This window comes from Arvicanthis niloticus, chromosome 8 (assembly GCF_011762505.2).
Source record: "Arvicanthis niloticus isolate mArvNil1 chromosome 8, mArvNil1.pat.X, whole genome shotgun sequence".
In the NCBI taxonomy this organism is placed as follows: Eukaryota; Metazoa; Chordata; class Mammalia; order Rodentia; family Muridae; genus Arvicanthis; species Arvicanthis niloticus.
In genome coordinates this window covers 28864989-28881449 of record NC_047665.1, presented here as the reverse complement: position 1 = coordinate 28881449, position 16461 = coordinate 28864989, and the positions used below count along the sequence as shown (strand labels likewise).

Here is a 16461-nt window from a genome sequence, read left to right as displayed (position 1 = left end):
AAAAGACCCAGGCCTGAAGGTAGCTTTGTCTCTCTGCCCTCACTGATAGATAACCTGCTGGGACAGCAGGTAAGTGTTGCAGAGGCAGGGTAGAATCACCACCTGAATGAAGCTTGGTGTCTTCTATAGCAGACTTTAGTCATGGTATTGTGGCTAACCCAGCCTTACTGCCTGCTTTTCTGACTGTAGATGGGGCTGAGGTCACTGGAATAGAGAGGGGATTGATTGATGGGTGACTAGTAGTTTCTGCCCCTGCCCTGGGCATGGGTGAGGCCAAGGGAAGAGGAGGTCAGGCAACTGCCCAGTTATTGTTGAATGAAACAGTCTTGGGCTTGCTGCCTGCTTCTGCTCAGGGCATTGCCTTCCAGATTTGGGCATGCAGCTGAGCTTCATTTCCGGAGTTTGGTCAATGCCTCACCTATGTATTGATTCTAGAAAATGCACACTCACTCATATGCATGTGCATATATACAAGCATGTACATTCATAAAATATATACTTCTAGAAGGAGAGAGAAAAATTATAGAGGTGGGTAGTAGTGATGGAGAACTTCAATATTATTATATTATTATACTTAATAATTATATAATATTTAATTATATAATTATATTATTATATTATTATTATTTTTTTAAATAACGAAATCCCCAAATTTCCAAATCTCCAAGCCCCAGGTAGCGTAGGGGTTTCCAGATACTAGTGTGTGGTTACCAGAGAGCATTTTAGCATTGACTGCTGGCCCCAGTACCATGATCTTTCTCCTGCAGGAGTCAGGATGGGCCAGACTCTGTGCTCTTACTAAGCTGTAGCAGCTCCTACAAGGCTTGTACTAAATTCCCTGTTCCAGAGCCTAGCTGGAGCTAGGTGTCCGTTTGCATGTCCAGCCCTTGAGGAGTCTTCTCCAAATCCTTGTTCTCTTTGCAAGTAGCTCCATGCGCTAGGCAGGTTTGTGGAACACAGGACCGACTCGAGGTATCTCACTTGTGGCTGTCAACATGTTTTCTCTTTGTTTTTTTTTTTTTGTTTTTTTGTTTTTTTTTTAGCCAGGAAGACCAGCAAACAGGTGTTTGTCAGCTACAACCTCTCCAACACAGACAGTAACTTCACGTTACTCGTAGAAAACAGGATTAAGGAAGAAATGCAGACCTTTCCGGAAAAGTTCTGAGCAGCAGAAGGAAGAGTTTGTAACTTGTATATAAATTACACTCAAATAAACAGGTTGGTTTTTTTTGTCCTCAGACTTCATTTTACTTTCATGGCTTTCTCCTATAAGTGTGGGTGTCAGAAGGCTCTCACTGATGGCATGGGGAAGCAGGAAAAGGGAGCAGATGACACACTTGCTGACTAGTGCTAGAGGAGGAAAGGGAGGAGCGTGTCAGACAGTTTAAAGCGGTCACTGCTCTGTTCATATATTCCTGGTCAGTCAGCAGCTATGGTGGACACTCCTTAGGGTTGTGTGCAGGACCTGAGGCTTCTGTCTTGTGAACTGAAAGAAAGGTTAGTCCCTGGGGCTTTCCCTGTGTTCTCTCTAAGCCTTTCATGGGCACCTTCCTTGTGCTATTTTAAGCTACACTTGAACTTTAGTGCAGCTTTCTAGATTTGTGGGCTCAGTGGAGTCTAGTGTTTTGGCCCTGTTCTTTCCATCTGTGAAATGGCAATGATCCCAACCTTGCTGGGTTAAGTGTGTGGAAACGCTCTGCCAAGTCAGGCTGTGCCAGGTGCCCAGTTTGGTTTTAACTTCAGGTTTTGTTTGGTTTTGTTTCCCACCAATGCCACAGGCCCCTTTGCACTTACTTGGCTTGGCTTCCTTCTCCCCTTTCTTCCTACTACCTGCCCTTTTGGCCATGTTTAATTCCTGGCTACTACTTGGGCTCTAATTGTGTTTTTTCCACTTGAGGTTTATGTGTTGAGATCCACATTTTGACAAAAGGTGACCACCATTGCCAAAGAGCTTTCTAATCTTTGGGGTCCCCCTGGACCCTCTTGAGTTGACATTTCAGGGCCTATAATTATTTTGCACAGTGTCAAGGGGTTTGCACTGAGTCAAACAGGCAGGAATCAGGGCATTTAGTAGTAATGGCATCTGTGGTTCAAGGGTTCACCTCCTGTATGCTTTCATGCCAGCCCCTTTGGCCTCAGCCAGTGATTCTGCAGTGTGGAAAGCCCAGTGGACAGCTCCCTAAGACAGAGCAGTAAGTGACACAAAATCAGCTATGGAGAGAAGAGTTTGGTATAAATGCTTTATTAAAGAAATATTATTTTCTTGTTAAAAAATACTACATTAAGAAGAGAGTTGTGTTATCAGTCTTTCCTCACAGAATCACAGTGTAGATCGTCATTCCTTGACCTCTCTAGGAACCCTTAGGCCACGGATTAGCAGAACACAAATGAGAAAAAAAAGTCATCTTAAATGTGCTGAATTCTCAGATGGATTTGAGAATTACACTACATAAACATTTAAGTTTAATCCGATCTCAGCCTCTGACTACCTTTTAAGACTAGGACTCTTAAAGCAGAGTGAGAGGCCCCACCATCCGCAGGGTGAGTGGAGGCCTCTTACAGAAGCCTTGAAAGTAGTGACGTGGAGAGATCTGATCAACATGGAGGATTTCATTACTTGTCCTCAGTGGTAGTGAAATGCCCTTTGTGGATACCATCAGGTGAGGTAGGGAAGACATTCCAGAGGAAATCTGTTAATGGGGCAACATTTTTATTTCTGTACATTTACATACAAATTTTCCCCCAAGGTACAACAGATGCGACACCATGCAGACACGCAGCTGTGAATGACAGTTCAGAGCTCAACATAAATTTGTGCTGTGAACAGGTACCGCCCCCATCGACACGTACAGTCACGCGGCTCTTAGAGGAAAAGCACGCATGGTTGGGTTGCAGAAAGGACAGAGGTAGGGAAGCGTTCCTCACTAGACACAACACACCATATTATTTCTCTAAAACACACACAATACATTAGAGTGAGGTGGTGTCCTTCAGAACAGGGAGGAGTTGAAGTGTGGGCCTCCCTCAACCCATGTGCCACCCAGGGGCTGGGTGTGTGATGGTTACGGGATTCTTTGAATGGCACTTCTAGCTCAGGGACTTCTCGTTTGGCTCTGGGAAGTAGTCATGACTGTGATACTCCCCTTACGAGGTCTGGTTTTGCTTGCTTTCCATTTTATGGCCAAACCCATTTACCAGCCCTGTCCTCCAGTGCAGGTGATTATAGTCTTAAAACACAAATACATCTAAACCTTTCCCCCTATTTGTCTTGGGTGCTAATAATTAGATATTTCATAATAGTTGACTTAACAAAGAGCAAAACGGAGAACTTATCCAACCCCACCTCAGCTGTTCACATTTGTGTGTAACTTATGAAAACAGGGTAGGGATAGGTGGAGAGTAAGACTACATACCTTTTAATATTCCCCAGGGAGGGAAGGGCCCACAGAAAGGGCCAGTGCTTGAGAAGCATCTGCCCATGAGGGGCATAGGGCCAAGTTTAGGGATGACAGCTTGGCACACCAGGGAGCTGGGCTGTGGCCATCTTCTGGAACTAGGCCAGAGTGTCTGAGGCCTGGGTGTCTTTCTCACTTGGTCAGACCACACAGCAAGCCTGCCTACAAGAAAGCTTTCCTGCTTTGGCTATCTTTCATGAAGGTGTTTTAGCAGCTTCAGGTATCCATGCACTGAAGCAGAAACTGAACTGCTCAGCCTTCCCCTGAGGCTGCCACATGAAGGTCAAGACACTGCCAGCAGTCAGCCTTTTGAACTTGCTCTGGTTGATGGTCCCCTGGCCCTTGCCTTGGTGGCAGCTTCTCTGTTAATCCCTGATGGGTTGCCTTTGGTTGCTGCAGCCATGAACACTGTCAGCATTGGCCCAGTGTTTTTACCATTGTCATCTGAGGTGGAGATTGGAGGCCTTGAAAAGAAGTTTGGAAGTGCTAGACCTTGACACCACTAACCTGGTGATTTCTGCAGCACTCTGTGGCATTCATGTTTCCTTAAGAAGGCCAACACAACCAGTGTAAGACTGCTCATGACTATTCGAATGTCTCCTGTATTTAACAAAAGGTTGCTGCCAGGTGACTTGGTAGCAGGTACCTAGGAAAGGTGAAAGGTATCTTACAAGTTTGGCACGCAAAGGCTGCACAGCTCTAGAGAGGCTTTGGAAAGAGGATGTGTACTAACATCAAGGCATGGAAGGGAGATGACTAAGAGACCAGGGGGAGTGAAGGTAAGCTGGACTTAGAACAGGTATCAAGGACCGGCACATGGCCTCCCTCCTAGACACTGGTCCTCAAGCAAAGCACTCAGGACCCCTGGCATCAAAGAGAACATAGGCCAGCTGCCAGAAATGTGGTCGTGTATGGAATCACTACTCTCATGAGGTCTTGATCAAGGCAGCTGGATTCCACTGATGTATCTATCAGATGTGGAAGAGAAGTGGTAAGACTGTAAGAAACAGACCAGACAAGGAGCTGGAAGGGGATCAACTCAACCCTTTTCTGGCCTTTGAATTCTAGCAACTGTCATTTAGAAGTCACTTTGTTGCCTACATAGGCCTGAGACCATGATTTCCCTGGAAGAGCACATGGTAGAGACGCATGGCAAGAGGCAAGGCAGATGGTTGATAAGCCACGATGCCCAGAGAAGCTGGTGCCTGAGCTGCTGCAAGAGGTCCAGAGGCTGATTTCTTAGCAGACCTGGTGCCCTGCTGTCTGGGGCAAGATGAGGGACACAGATAAAGGACATCCTGGGAGGCTGATACAGGATGGGAGTTGAGCTTTGGTGAGTTATTGCTATCTCTCACTTCTTGCTGCTGCTTTCAAGGGACTAGAGGCCACGTGGACTCACCCGTGAGCAACCTGCACTCCTGCCCAGGGCCCTTTTGTGCTGAGTGAGTGACAGGCAGGAAGCCATTGAGGAAGACATGAGGTGAACCGCCTCCAGGTGCTGTGGGCACTGTTGTGATGTCAGAGTGGCAGCCATCCAAGCTGGAGCTCTCTATGGTGTGTGCTGGAGACGTGGGTGGCGGCCATGTTGTGGGAGATCGAGGCTCCCTCCTGGGATTTGCCTTGGTTGCCTTTTTCGGTTATTTTCCTTTTGTTTGGAGTTCTGGAAGTGGCCACATTTTCAAGTAGTACTGGCAACAGGGCTGGCTGGGGAGGAGGGACCTTTGCTGCTGGAACTCAGTCCAGGAAAGTGTCTTAGCAGAAACAAACATGGCTCCCACCTCAACACAACAGCTGCTGTGGACTTAACTAAGCAAACCCGGCGTCAGGAACTGGCGCTTTCTCATTTTGTAGGATTTCTGGTGAAGTATGGAAGTTTCCCCACACAAACTTCCAGATCAAGTACAAAAGGATGATCCTGAAGGAAAGAAAGATTAAGCTGGCTCTTACGACATTTGGGGGCTGTTTTCCCAACACAGGATGGAAACTACCTAACAAACAGAAAGTAAAGAACCCAACTTTAGAATATACAGACTCTAGGGAAAAAAGAAAACAATTCATGTACATTTTCCTCTGTCTAAAATGTAGTCCCAAGGACACTCTGCTTGAGAGGCACAGCTGTCCATGGCAGGGAGCCTGGAGGTAGGGGTCCTGGCCTACGGATGACCTCTGTCTCCTTGAGTGGAGAAGAAAATTGAGTCTGGCCTTCAGAGAGGGGACTGGCCACTGCATTGGTCACTTACAGGGACTTCCTCAGAGTGACTCTCCCTCACTCCTGAAGGAGGTTCTGCTTCATGATCAGTGGAGGGGGAGGGGATAAAGTGCTTCTCATAAAAATGACCAAAATAAATACAAACATTTAATGGCAGAAAAGAAAGTCTTCAGAGGGTTATTTCCAAAGCATCTGGTTTCTCAGATGTGTTCCTCGGATGTCTGGAAAGACAGAATTCCCCACACGAGTTGAAAGTCTCACAATTGAGTGGAGTCAGCAGCAGAGTTGGACTTCCTCCCCCAGCCTTGTCTTCTTTCTGGTCTGTAAACCTGTGTGCAAACTTTCCCCAGCCCTTCAAGCCCCGGGGGACTGGTGGAATGGTGGTGTGGCCCAGTGAGCTACATGGTCTTCATGCCGTTGGCAGTGGCCCCCTCTGGCAGCCCATCACCCACTGCAACCACATCATGCAAGCCCGAGTAGTCCTTGAGCTCGGCATTGGTGAGCAGCAATGGCTGTTCTCCCTTCTTGTGTGGCAGCAGTGGTTGCCGTGTGTAGTGTTCCCCGTTGGCGATATTCTCAGGCAGGTTCTGGTCCCTGCTCTCAGGCAGCAGGAGGATGCAAATGATGCAGATGAGCGTGCAGCAGGCGAAGATGATGTGGTGCAAGAAGTAGCCTTTTTGGTTGTGCAGCTCAATGATGGGTGCTGTCAGCATGCCGAAACCAGCACTGGCCAGCACCAGCCCGAGCCCACCACACCTGCAAGGGGAGAGAGTGCAAGCTTAAATGGAGCATGAGGGTTTGGCACAAGTAGGGTGGAATGGGACTACAGGTTGGTGGGCTGTTAGGGTAAGCTCAGAGCACTGTTCTGTTTTAGATATGTTCCACAAACTTCCAATATTAGAAACTTAATTTCACATTCAAATGTTGGTGGAATTCAGATATGGGAACTTTAAGAATAATTAATATTAAAAGTAGTCAAGAGGTTAGGTCCCCTGTGATAGCAATCTTATAAAGCCTTTAGAAGGAGAGGAGAAGCTGAGCTAGCATATTTCCTGGGTCACCACTATCTTGATGCTGTGCACTATCTTGGGATTCTGCAGTCACCATTATCTAGGTTCCTTGCCATGTACAACCTCTTACCTTGGACCTCTCAGCCTCCAGAACTACAGCTGAATAAGCTGTATTCTTTATAAATTGTCAATTACTATAAGGGAGAGTGGATTTAGGCATTAAGGAAGTTCCACCTCTGTATTGGGCCTTACTCTGGTTGGTACCACCTAGTAAATCCCATAGGTACCATCCTAAAGACACCTTCATCTTGGCTGTATCTGTGGAATCCTGCAACTTTGAGCTCAGATAGGCCAAAGCCAGAGTGGGAGTCATTTATCTCGATTCCTCTGCCAAGTGAGGAACCCTCAAGAAACCCAGAGAGGTTAGCAGACATGTAACATTTTAACACTCCTCCTTTCATGGCTCTAACTTCTCTACTTTGACCTAAAAACATTCCAGGGACTAAGGTGCTCTGTAGGTACTAAGAAAGAGGTACAGTGTTGGGGTGAGACCATAGTGTTCAGGTAATGGGCCAGAACACTGCCTGATCCCCAGTCCCCAGGCCCAAGGGACAGGCTGAGGTGGTCTTATCTTCAGGAGGAGGAATACAGTAGCCTGCCCACCTGTAAGAGCATCGGGGAGGATGTATAGGGATATGGACTTCAGGAATAATCTTACAGAGGAGATGCTCAAGACTTATGCACCATTCCAGCAACGGGACCTTGTTCTCAAACAGTGTGAAAATGGCTGAAGGGGAAGCTGGAGGCAGCTCTTGAACAATTTAGGTTTTCTTGGTACTGTAGGTAGCTCCCAAATAAAAAAGACTACCTACAAAGTATTAGGATACAAGTTCAACACAGAATTCTGTTCATGTTTATAAACTATCATCAAATTCAGAAATGAAACCAAAACATTTCCAAGAATGCAAGGCTTGAATACTGAAAACTACAGAGCATTGTTGATGGAAAGTTTAAGAAGTTAAAAAAAATGATTGGAAGGCTCAATATTGTGAAGACAAGTCTTTCTGAATTGAGTAACAGATTCTTCACAATCCCTGTTAAAATCTCAGTGGGTAATAACCTTATTCGAAAATTTACACGGTAATAGAAAAGACCTGGAATAGCTAGGGAGGGATTTTGAAAGAGAAATGTAGTAAGAAGACTTACTGTCCCAATTGTGAAACTTAGAAGCTGTGTCGTTTGTGTGGGACACTGAGAAGCAAACCCACAGAACAGTGAGGGCTCAGAATCAGGTCTTTACACCTATGGTAAGTGGATTTCGACAAAGGCACATACTGTGGGGCAAAGAGCAGCTGTGCAACAAGCAGTGTAGGTGCAGTAAGATAGTGCAAAAGAATGAAGGCAGAGCCCCCTTCACAAGGGACGAATAAATTGATTCCTAGAAAACATCAGGGAAGATCGTTGTGACTTTGGTTCAGCTGGGATTTCTTGATTTCTTACAAATGCAGTCACAGAACAGAAGCTGACCAGCCAGACTTAATCAAAATTAATAATTTTTTTTAACCCTTCAGAAGACATAATTCAGAAGTAGAAGCCACACAGCCAGGGAGAGATGCTTGCAAAGCCTGCCTCTGACAAAAGCTGTATGTCCATAATATCTATTGAACTCAATTTGGCTTAAAAAAATGGGGAAAAGGTGTCAACAGGCATTTCACTGCACACACACACACACACACACACACACACACACACACACACACACAGAGAGAGAGAGAGAGAGAGAGAGAGAGAGAGAGAGAGAGAGAGAGAGAGAGAGCGAGCACTTCAGAGCTTCTAGAAGTCTGGTGTAAAGACAGAACAACATAACATGATGGCCAGACCCTAAAGGGGCTGGAGTTCTCCAATAGCATCCTGGTAGCAGGATGGAAAACAGGTCAACATTCTCTTAAAAAGAAATAATTTTTTATATAACTAACATTTCAATGTACAAAACAAGTAAAACCATATGCACAGACAAAAATTTATAAGCAAATGTTTATGCCTTACAGCACTGGGAACAATCCAAATGTCTATCACAGCTGCTGAGTGATAAATAAAATGTGGCATATGCAGATATAAAGGAATATTACTTAGCCTTTAAAGTCATGAAACACTGACATGTTACACCATGAAAAACATCACACTGATTGTACAATTTCATTTACATGAAATGTCTGAAGTGCTGATCTAGAGAGACAGAAAGCAGGGCTTTCTGGGGCTGGGAGGGTGAAACTGCAGAGGGGCATGAGGGTGTTAAGAGAAGTGATGGAAGTTGTCTATGATTGCAGGGTCAGGAACTGTAACCCTAAATGGATGAATCCTATGTCACATGCATGGCACTCAAGCTGTTAACTCCCAAACTCTTCCAGCTGTGGATCCAAGGCCTGCCCTTACAGATCTCCATTGTCTCACGGTCAGAGTGAGGCAGCTTCCATCCTCACCTCTTCTTTGCAAGCACCCAGAGACTGTACTTCCCTTCCATGTCACCCATGGCTGCTCATGGTCCTCTCATTAGCTATTAAGAGCAAGGACCTCAGACCAATCCTGGGTTAATGGAGGGGACATGCCTTGGTGCTCTCACTGCCTGCCAGGCACAGTTCATGTGGCTCCTGTGGGCTTCCTTGGGACTCTGTAGAATCCAGGCTAAGCAAGCTATGGAGCTTCTACAGGCTTGCGTCCTTCCTCTGGCAGACTATCCTGATGGTACATGTCTCTGTGTGTCTGTGCTTGAAAGGTGCTCAAGAGCAAAACCAAAACCAAATCTTGCTCAATCTGTAGTCCCTGGTCTCTCAGCAACCGTGCAAGACCTGGCCAACTGGCCCTTGGGCATTACTTGGCACTATGTCAGAATTTTAAGATAATTTCCACCTCCTAATATTCTTAACCTTTGCCTTATATGTGGGCTGGAAGAAACAGGTAATTGCCAATAAATTCTTGCCCATAAAGTACTGCAGAGTTAACGAGATGTCCTTTCCACAAACAGGGTGCAGAGACTCTGGGAATGATGAAACAAGTTGTTGTTGCATTATTGGGGTACACATAGCTGGAAATGAGGTGGCCCCCAGTTAACATTCTGCAACTCAGGAAGAACTGGATCCTACCAATAAAAGACTGCTGGGCCTGGAGACAAAACCTGCCTCTGTGGCTTAGAGAAAGAATCCAGCTAAGCATTGCCCAGGCCACTGACCTATAGATACCACAAGTCATAGAACTTAAGTCATTTGTTATGCAAATATAAATAAGTACCATAGTCAGAATGACCAGCCTTGGCTTTGAAACCTCTACCCAGGCTGTCATGTCCTCAGTACTTTGTATTAGACAATTTTTTTTTAAACCAATGAGTGCTGAAAAGAGCCACATAGAAAGTCATACTGCTGGCCCAGCAAAGGGTGCACTGAAGAGGGATATGCTTGCTCTTGGTGTTGTCCAGGTACCAGCCCTTTGCCAAGTAGTATCCTACACCACCTTTTAAAGACACTGGCATCTTTCTGTCAACATTTGCTCATGATGAGACTTTTGGTATTGCTCCTCCAAGGCACCCGTCAAGGACAAGGATTATTTCCTGTAATATCAGCTGTCCCACAGTTTGCATGCAATAAATACTGGATGCCTGTAGCTCTCGATGACTTCCTAAGTAAGAAGGCCATCTCACCCACAGGCATAGGACAGAGAGATGTGAGAATAGGCCCATTTGTCAGGTGAATAATATGAAAACCTAAACAGCCATTCAGAATTTCTGGTAAATCTGGCCCCTTAGGTAAGTCATAGGATATGAGGGGTGTATCAGATGTCAGGGACCTGTTTGATTGAGACCTTTAATAAGATTGTATTTCTCTGGTTTTTGCTTTCTCTTGCCCCTACCCATTAGAGTTGCCACTCAGGAAAGCAGAATACAGACCCCTATGTAGGGAGTATGTAACACTGCTAAGCCCCAGGCAAGTCTCACATGACACCAAGTGAATGACATCAAAGTAATATATCACATTAATAAAAAATGTTGGTTCGATTTATAATACATTTAAATTTTAGGCACATGTATATGATATTTAGTATGTTTATATACATATGTAATAGAGAATCCAGTTGCGATGCATAAGGTTCCATCCAGCAGCAAACTGTATATACAGCAATGGCCTCATAGGATTCTAGTGAAAAATCCCTGGGGTTTATAACTGTTGCTGTCACAGATATCATGGCACACACAACCCATTCCTCCATGATTGTAGTGATACTGGTATAGAGAGATCTACTGCACATAGAATTCTACAGAACACAGAATAATGTGCAATACATGACACTCTAGGATGCTGTTTGTGGGTACATGGTTCATACTATCATAAAGCATTTCTACTTAAAAAAAAAAAAAAGTTTGCCTCATGTGGTAGCATGCCCTGTAATTCCAGTACTCAGGAGGCCAAGGAATGAGGACAGTGAGTTCAAGGCCAACCTGGGCTACAAGGTGAGAGCTTATGACCTATACCACCAGCACCTCGGGTTTCATTTCCTGTCTTCTGATTATTGTTGAGCATCTAGGTATGAATTGGAGACTCGAGGGTTGTCTGCATGGCAACACCAGATAGTGACTTATTTTTCCCCATATTTCCTGTTGCTAAATAATGTTTGAAACAGTTGTATGTCTTTATTTTTTTCTATGAAAATATTTTGTTCCACTATCAGTGATTTCTTAGATTTAATATTATTAGACAATTTTGTAAGAAAAATGGCATGCCAGCTTTGGTTTCGTTTGTTCCCTTTTGAAGTCTCTTGGGATCTTCACATGCTTGGTGTTAGTTCATTTCCCTCTAAAAGGCTGATTGGTAATAGCTCCTTCCTGTTGCGCTGGGAGCTCACTAGAGGGCAGCCTATGCCCATGTTTATACAGCAGTGAGGCTTCACCACACAAACCGGGTTAGGCCTCCTTGTTTCTTAGAAGCATTAATATTTTCACTGTCCACCCACTGGCTTTACTTTGGGTAACAACTCTCTGATCACAGCCAGCCGGCATCCTCACTAGGGGGAGCAAAGTGTGACTAAGAAATAAATGTGAACCATCAACTCATGCATAAATATGGACACACCCCTCCCTATGTTTTACTTCGTCCTTTGTTTCTAGCTTTTCCTGACTGCATTTCTGTGAAGTTAAGGATGAGCAAATATTGTATTCATTGGAACAGAAATTAAAAACTAGCAAAACTATCCAGGTACAAGCAGTAACACAAATTGCAATTTGTGGAGTTATGTGTACAGTTCTTCCTTGGTATCTGGGGGTGGGGGGTACTGTTACCAGGACCCCCAGACACTCAAATCCCTTAAAGAAAATGTTATAGTAATGCATGGAACCTACATGTCTTTTGTATCATTTACCATTATTCATAATGCTAACACAATGCAGATGCTGTGTAAATAGGTGTTTGCTATATTTAGGGGTTAATGGTAAGAACTGTACATGTCCAATAGACATAGATTATTGGGTATGGGTGTTAGGGATTGAACCCAGGGTTGTGTACATGCTCAGTACACACTGCACCACTGAGTTACATTCAGGTGCATCATTTTGATAAACAGATACTATCCATCAGTGGATGGACGGCCAATCATTTTTTGTGTGATACCTTGTCTTGAGGCAATATTAGAGCAGAAGACAGACATGGGGACCTTGCTCAGAGAAGAAGGTCTCAAGGCCAGTGTGATACAAATGATCTGACTACAGTAAAGGAATGGGACCACCTGAGCAGCAGGCAAACAGTATTTAGTGGATAAGAAGCTAGGATGGTACACAAGGCAAGGACAGACAGTCCATGACCAGGGCTCCACAAATTGGTGAGGAATTATGCAGACCTTGAACCAGCTTGTCAGGATCACCAGCACCTGCCCTTTCTTGTCCTTTGTCCCATTGTTGTGGGTAAAGGAAGCTACCTTAGGCTACAGGAGCTTCTGTTTTCAGATTCCAGAGAGAAAAAGATGACCCACCACATAAACAGCCACTGGCTATGCCTACATCATCCTAGAATGCCTGTCACTTCTGCCCAAGACAAGGAAAGAGATTATGAAGGAATGATGGAAACCTGTCTTTCCTAGCCCATCTTCCATTAAACTAATGCCTAAAGCCTAGGATATGAATTGTGGAAGCTGCTGCTGAGCAGTGGGAAGCATAAGTGGGCTGAGGCTAAGTGGCTCCCTGTAGTTGTCTGAACAAAATTTGATGAGACAAGGTTCACTCTAGTCAAAAGGTTCTCAACCTTCCTAACACTGCAACCTTTTAATATAGTTCCTCATGTTGTGGTGACCCCAACCATGAAATCATTTCATTACTACTTAATAACTATATTTTGCTACCGTTATTAGTTACAATATAAACATCTGATATGCTGGCTATCTGAAATGTAATCCCCAAAGTGGTTGCAACCCACAGGTTGAGAACCATTGCTTTAGGCTCTACTACCCAAAGAGAAACAGATTATCATGAATTTGTGTAGAAAATATATTCAGTCTCTTGTTTCTGGAACCTTAATTTTTGCAGTCTGTGCTGGCTAAATTTATGTGAACTTGACACAAGCTAGAGTCATCTGAGAGGAGGGAATCCCAATTGAAAAAAAAAAAAAAAAAAAAAAAACAACACCATAAGATCAGGCTGTAGGCAAGCCTGTAGGGCATTTTCTTAATTAGTGACTGATGGAGGAGGGCTTATCCCATTATGGGAGGTGTCATCCCTGGGCTGCTGTCTATAAGAAAGCAGTCTGAGCAAGCCATGAGGAGCAAGCCATTAAGCAGCAACCCTTAATGATCTCAGCATTAGCTTCTGCTTCTCCTTTCCTGCCCTGTTTGAGTTCCTGTCTGGACTTCCCTTGCTGATGAACAGTAATATGGAAGCATAAGCAAAGTAAACCCTTTCCTCCCCAACTTGCTTTTGGTCATGGTATTGTATCACAGTGCTAGAAACTCTATTGAGTAAGAACACTGTTGTTCTTACTTCAAACGGTTTCTTTTCATCATAGTGTAGAACAGAATAAGACTTTCATAAGAAAGAGGAAACCCGTGAACCCTACCTTCGATCATCTTGGGTATTTCTGTGTGGAGTGGGTGGTAGGGAAGCTGCATGTTTATCCTGGGACTCTCATGGGAATTCTTCATGGGTTTATTTGCAAGAAAAAGCTGCACAAACCACCAGTGGGAAGAGTTCCCATGGAGACTCTTCCAGCCTGGCTTGGAACTGGCTGCAATTTCCTTTCACCCACTGCAGGTACAAAACATCACCGAGAGCCAAATATTTTTCTAGTTTGTCATCTTGGCAAGGTGGACTTTAGAATGTATTTGTTCAAATTTTATCCCCTAATAATTTTTCCAGATTTGCATCAAAGAGGAAAAGGATATCATATTTCTTCCACTCTAGGTTGCTAAGCACACTGACAGAGAGGCCAGAGTTGAGGGGTGCCCTCCCCAGAGTCATGCAATGGCTGCCAGGGGCTATGAGAAACCCAGGACTAGTAGAGACTTGCACTCCAGCTGAGAGATTGTCTTCGAGGATTCTTTTATAAAGGAGGGAATTTAACTGGTGGAGAAAGAGTAAGGTGCTATGCTCCTTCAGTGTTTTGCAATTGCAGGGGCAAAAGGAGCTTCTGGTCCACTGGGCCTTGGCTTGAACAGAAGGCAGGGAACGAGAGGATTTACTAGACACCTAAGTGCTTTTTCTTAAATAGACATTGATGAGATATTTTATTACAGGGACCAATAACCTTGGCTTGTATTGTAAAAAATTCAAGAGAATGAGTCAAAATGAGGTCATGAGAAAATTCTGTTGTCAGCAAGGAGGAAATCCACAGACCAGCCTACCTGCTCCTCAAGTCCTCCCAGCACCAGAGGGCCTAAAATAATTAGTCTCTCTGAGTCCCATCTGAACTGGAATGTCTGCTTGTTCTTCTGAAGGGTGTCATCATGCTGACTTCTGGGTTTCAGCTAACAGCTGAATAACTGCCCACAGTCACAATTTCAAAAAAAGCATGTGCATGAGAAATGCTAATGAGATTCCAGTAAGGAGCTCGGTGTGACAGGAAGCACCCCTCAGTAGTAACAAGTGCCACGTGCAGGTGAGCGCTCTTAGTCAACATGCTTTTAGCTTTGCACCTTTGAATCATGAGGTAGAGGGAGGGATCTAAATCTAAACACAGGTTTGTTTACATCTTATGTACGGCTTGTGGAACTTGAGGGTCATTTTTATACAATATTTAAAACAATTCTGTCTATGAAACAGAATTTCATGGTGTAAAATTTTTTGCTGCCATGTCAAAAGAAACAAACGAACCATGTTGGGGACTGGGAACATTTTAGATGTCAGATTTTCAGGTTAGGAACGCTCAACCTGTGTTAGGAAGAGGGATCTGGTAGAGGGGACACAGTTAAGTGATGTTCTTTCAAATACTGTAATTTTTACTATAATACAATCACGGTGGATTAAATGCTATGCTTCATGGGCCACCACACAGGGACAGTAATCTCACTTTACAAACACTTAAGACCTTTTAGGAAGGTATGAGGGAAAGGCAAACTTCTATAGGACTGGGGTTATGCTGTCTTACCTTTTTTATTTTTTATTTTTTATTTTTCTCAACTAAATCAGTGACACAATTTTGGATTAGTGATCAGCTTCTTAGGCCAGGAAGAAAAAGGTTCTGTCTAACCTTGTATCTTTTTAATATGTTTTTGCATAACCTAGGATGACCTTGGACTTCTCTGTGCCTTCGGCTTCTACCTCCCAGGTGCTGGGACTCCAGGCACGTACCACCACATCCCGTCTATGGCATGATAGGGACTGAACCCAGGGCCTTGTGCACACTAGACAAACAACTGAACTATATCCGCTGCCCTCACCTTTTTGTTGAAATGGGGCTTCCCTGTGTAGGCCATGCTGGCTTAGAAGTCTCCACCCTCCTGCCTCAGCCTCCTGAGAATCTAGGATTATAGGGGGCATATATACCTTTTTAAAAAAATCCCTTGTTCCCAAGTCTCTTAGTGGACAATGGCGAGAATGATTTACTCATCTCTCCCCTTTCTCTTCCTTGCCATATTTCTTGTACTTTTAGCAGTTCCCTGTCTCCATGCCTCTGGTAACTGTCTTGATGGGACCTAGAGTTACTTCCCACCTAACCTTGGGAGTCAGGGTGGAGCTGATCATCAGACTGTGAGTCAGGCAGCCATCTTGCCCTGCATGCCGCACCACACCCTGGTCCAGCAGCCTAGGTGGGGCAGAACTGAGGACAGTTGGTTACACACAGGTCTCTCTAGACACAGACCAATCTTGAGATCTGAGAATAAGGTTTCACATCATCCCGTCTCTCACCTTATCACTGTGGGAGTGATCTCTGCACAGAAGAACACACTGAGGCTCCCTACCGCATGGGATGCGAACATTCCCACGATGGAAAACGCAATGGAGAACTTGTCCTTGACGCTGTCACTCATCCCTGGAGGAGAATACAGAGAAGGGGACCATGAGGTAGGAGAAAAAGGAAGAGAACAGAAGCCAGGCGAGGGGTGAGCTGGAACGAGGATGGGGGAAGGGAAGCCTGGGATATTCCAGGAGCTCCCTCCTCCCCAATGACCAGTTTGCGATGCAGTTGGGCATGCAGTGACCTCTGGGTGGTCAGTCCTCTAGGCTGAGGAGCCTGGAGTCCTTTAAGCATTCTTCTGTTGGCATCTGTTAGTGCCTTGGATACCAAGCACGCTGAGCTCACAGTGACCTGTAGAATTCCTC

General features: G+C 44.7%; 2 protein-coding genes across 11 annotated transcripts in view; one reads left to right on the top strand and one right to left on the bottom strand.

The window, feature by feature from the left end:
• Window positions 1-16461, top strand: part of Psmg4 (proteasome assembly chaperone 4) — a 51807-nt gene that overhangs the window by 10307 nt on the left and 25039 nt on the right. For 6 of the 9 annotated variants that reach the window (XR_013112187.1, XR_013112182.1, XR_013112185.1 and 3 more), the window contains one exon: window positions 1044-1218. Coding sequence is in view for 2 of the 9 variants with exons in the window: in XM_034510494.2 (XP_034366385.1) it covers window positions 1044-1165 (122 nt within the window). In the remaining 7 variants the exon portion in view is untranslated. Of the gene's footprint in view, window positions 1-1043; window positions 1241-16461 lie in introns of those variants that run through there. The other 3 variants (XR_013112186.1, XM_034510495.2, XM_034510494.2) reach the window with 3 other exon arrangements.
• The window catches only part of Slc22a23 (solute carrier family 22 member 23), a 169227-nt gene continuing 154992 nt past the window's right edge, over window positions 2227-16461 (bottom strand). For both annotated transcript variants that reach the window (XM_034510687.2, XM_034510688.2), the window contains 2 exons: window positions 16048-16171; window positions 2227-6420 (listed from right to left, as the gene is read on the bottom strand). In XM_034510687.2, the coding sequence (XP_034366578.1) occupies window positions 6063-6420; window positions 16048-16171 (482 nt within the window). In that variant the 3' untranslated portion in view covers window positions 2227-6062. The remainder of the gene's footprint in view (window positions 6421-16047; window positions 16172-16461) is intronic.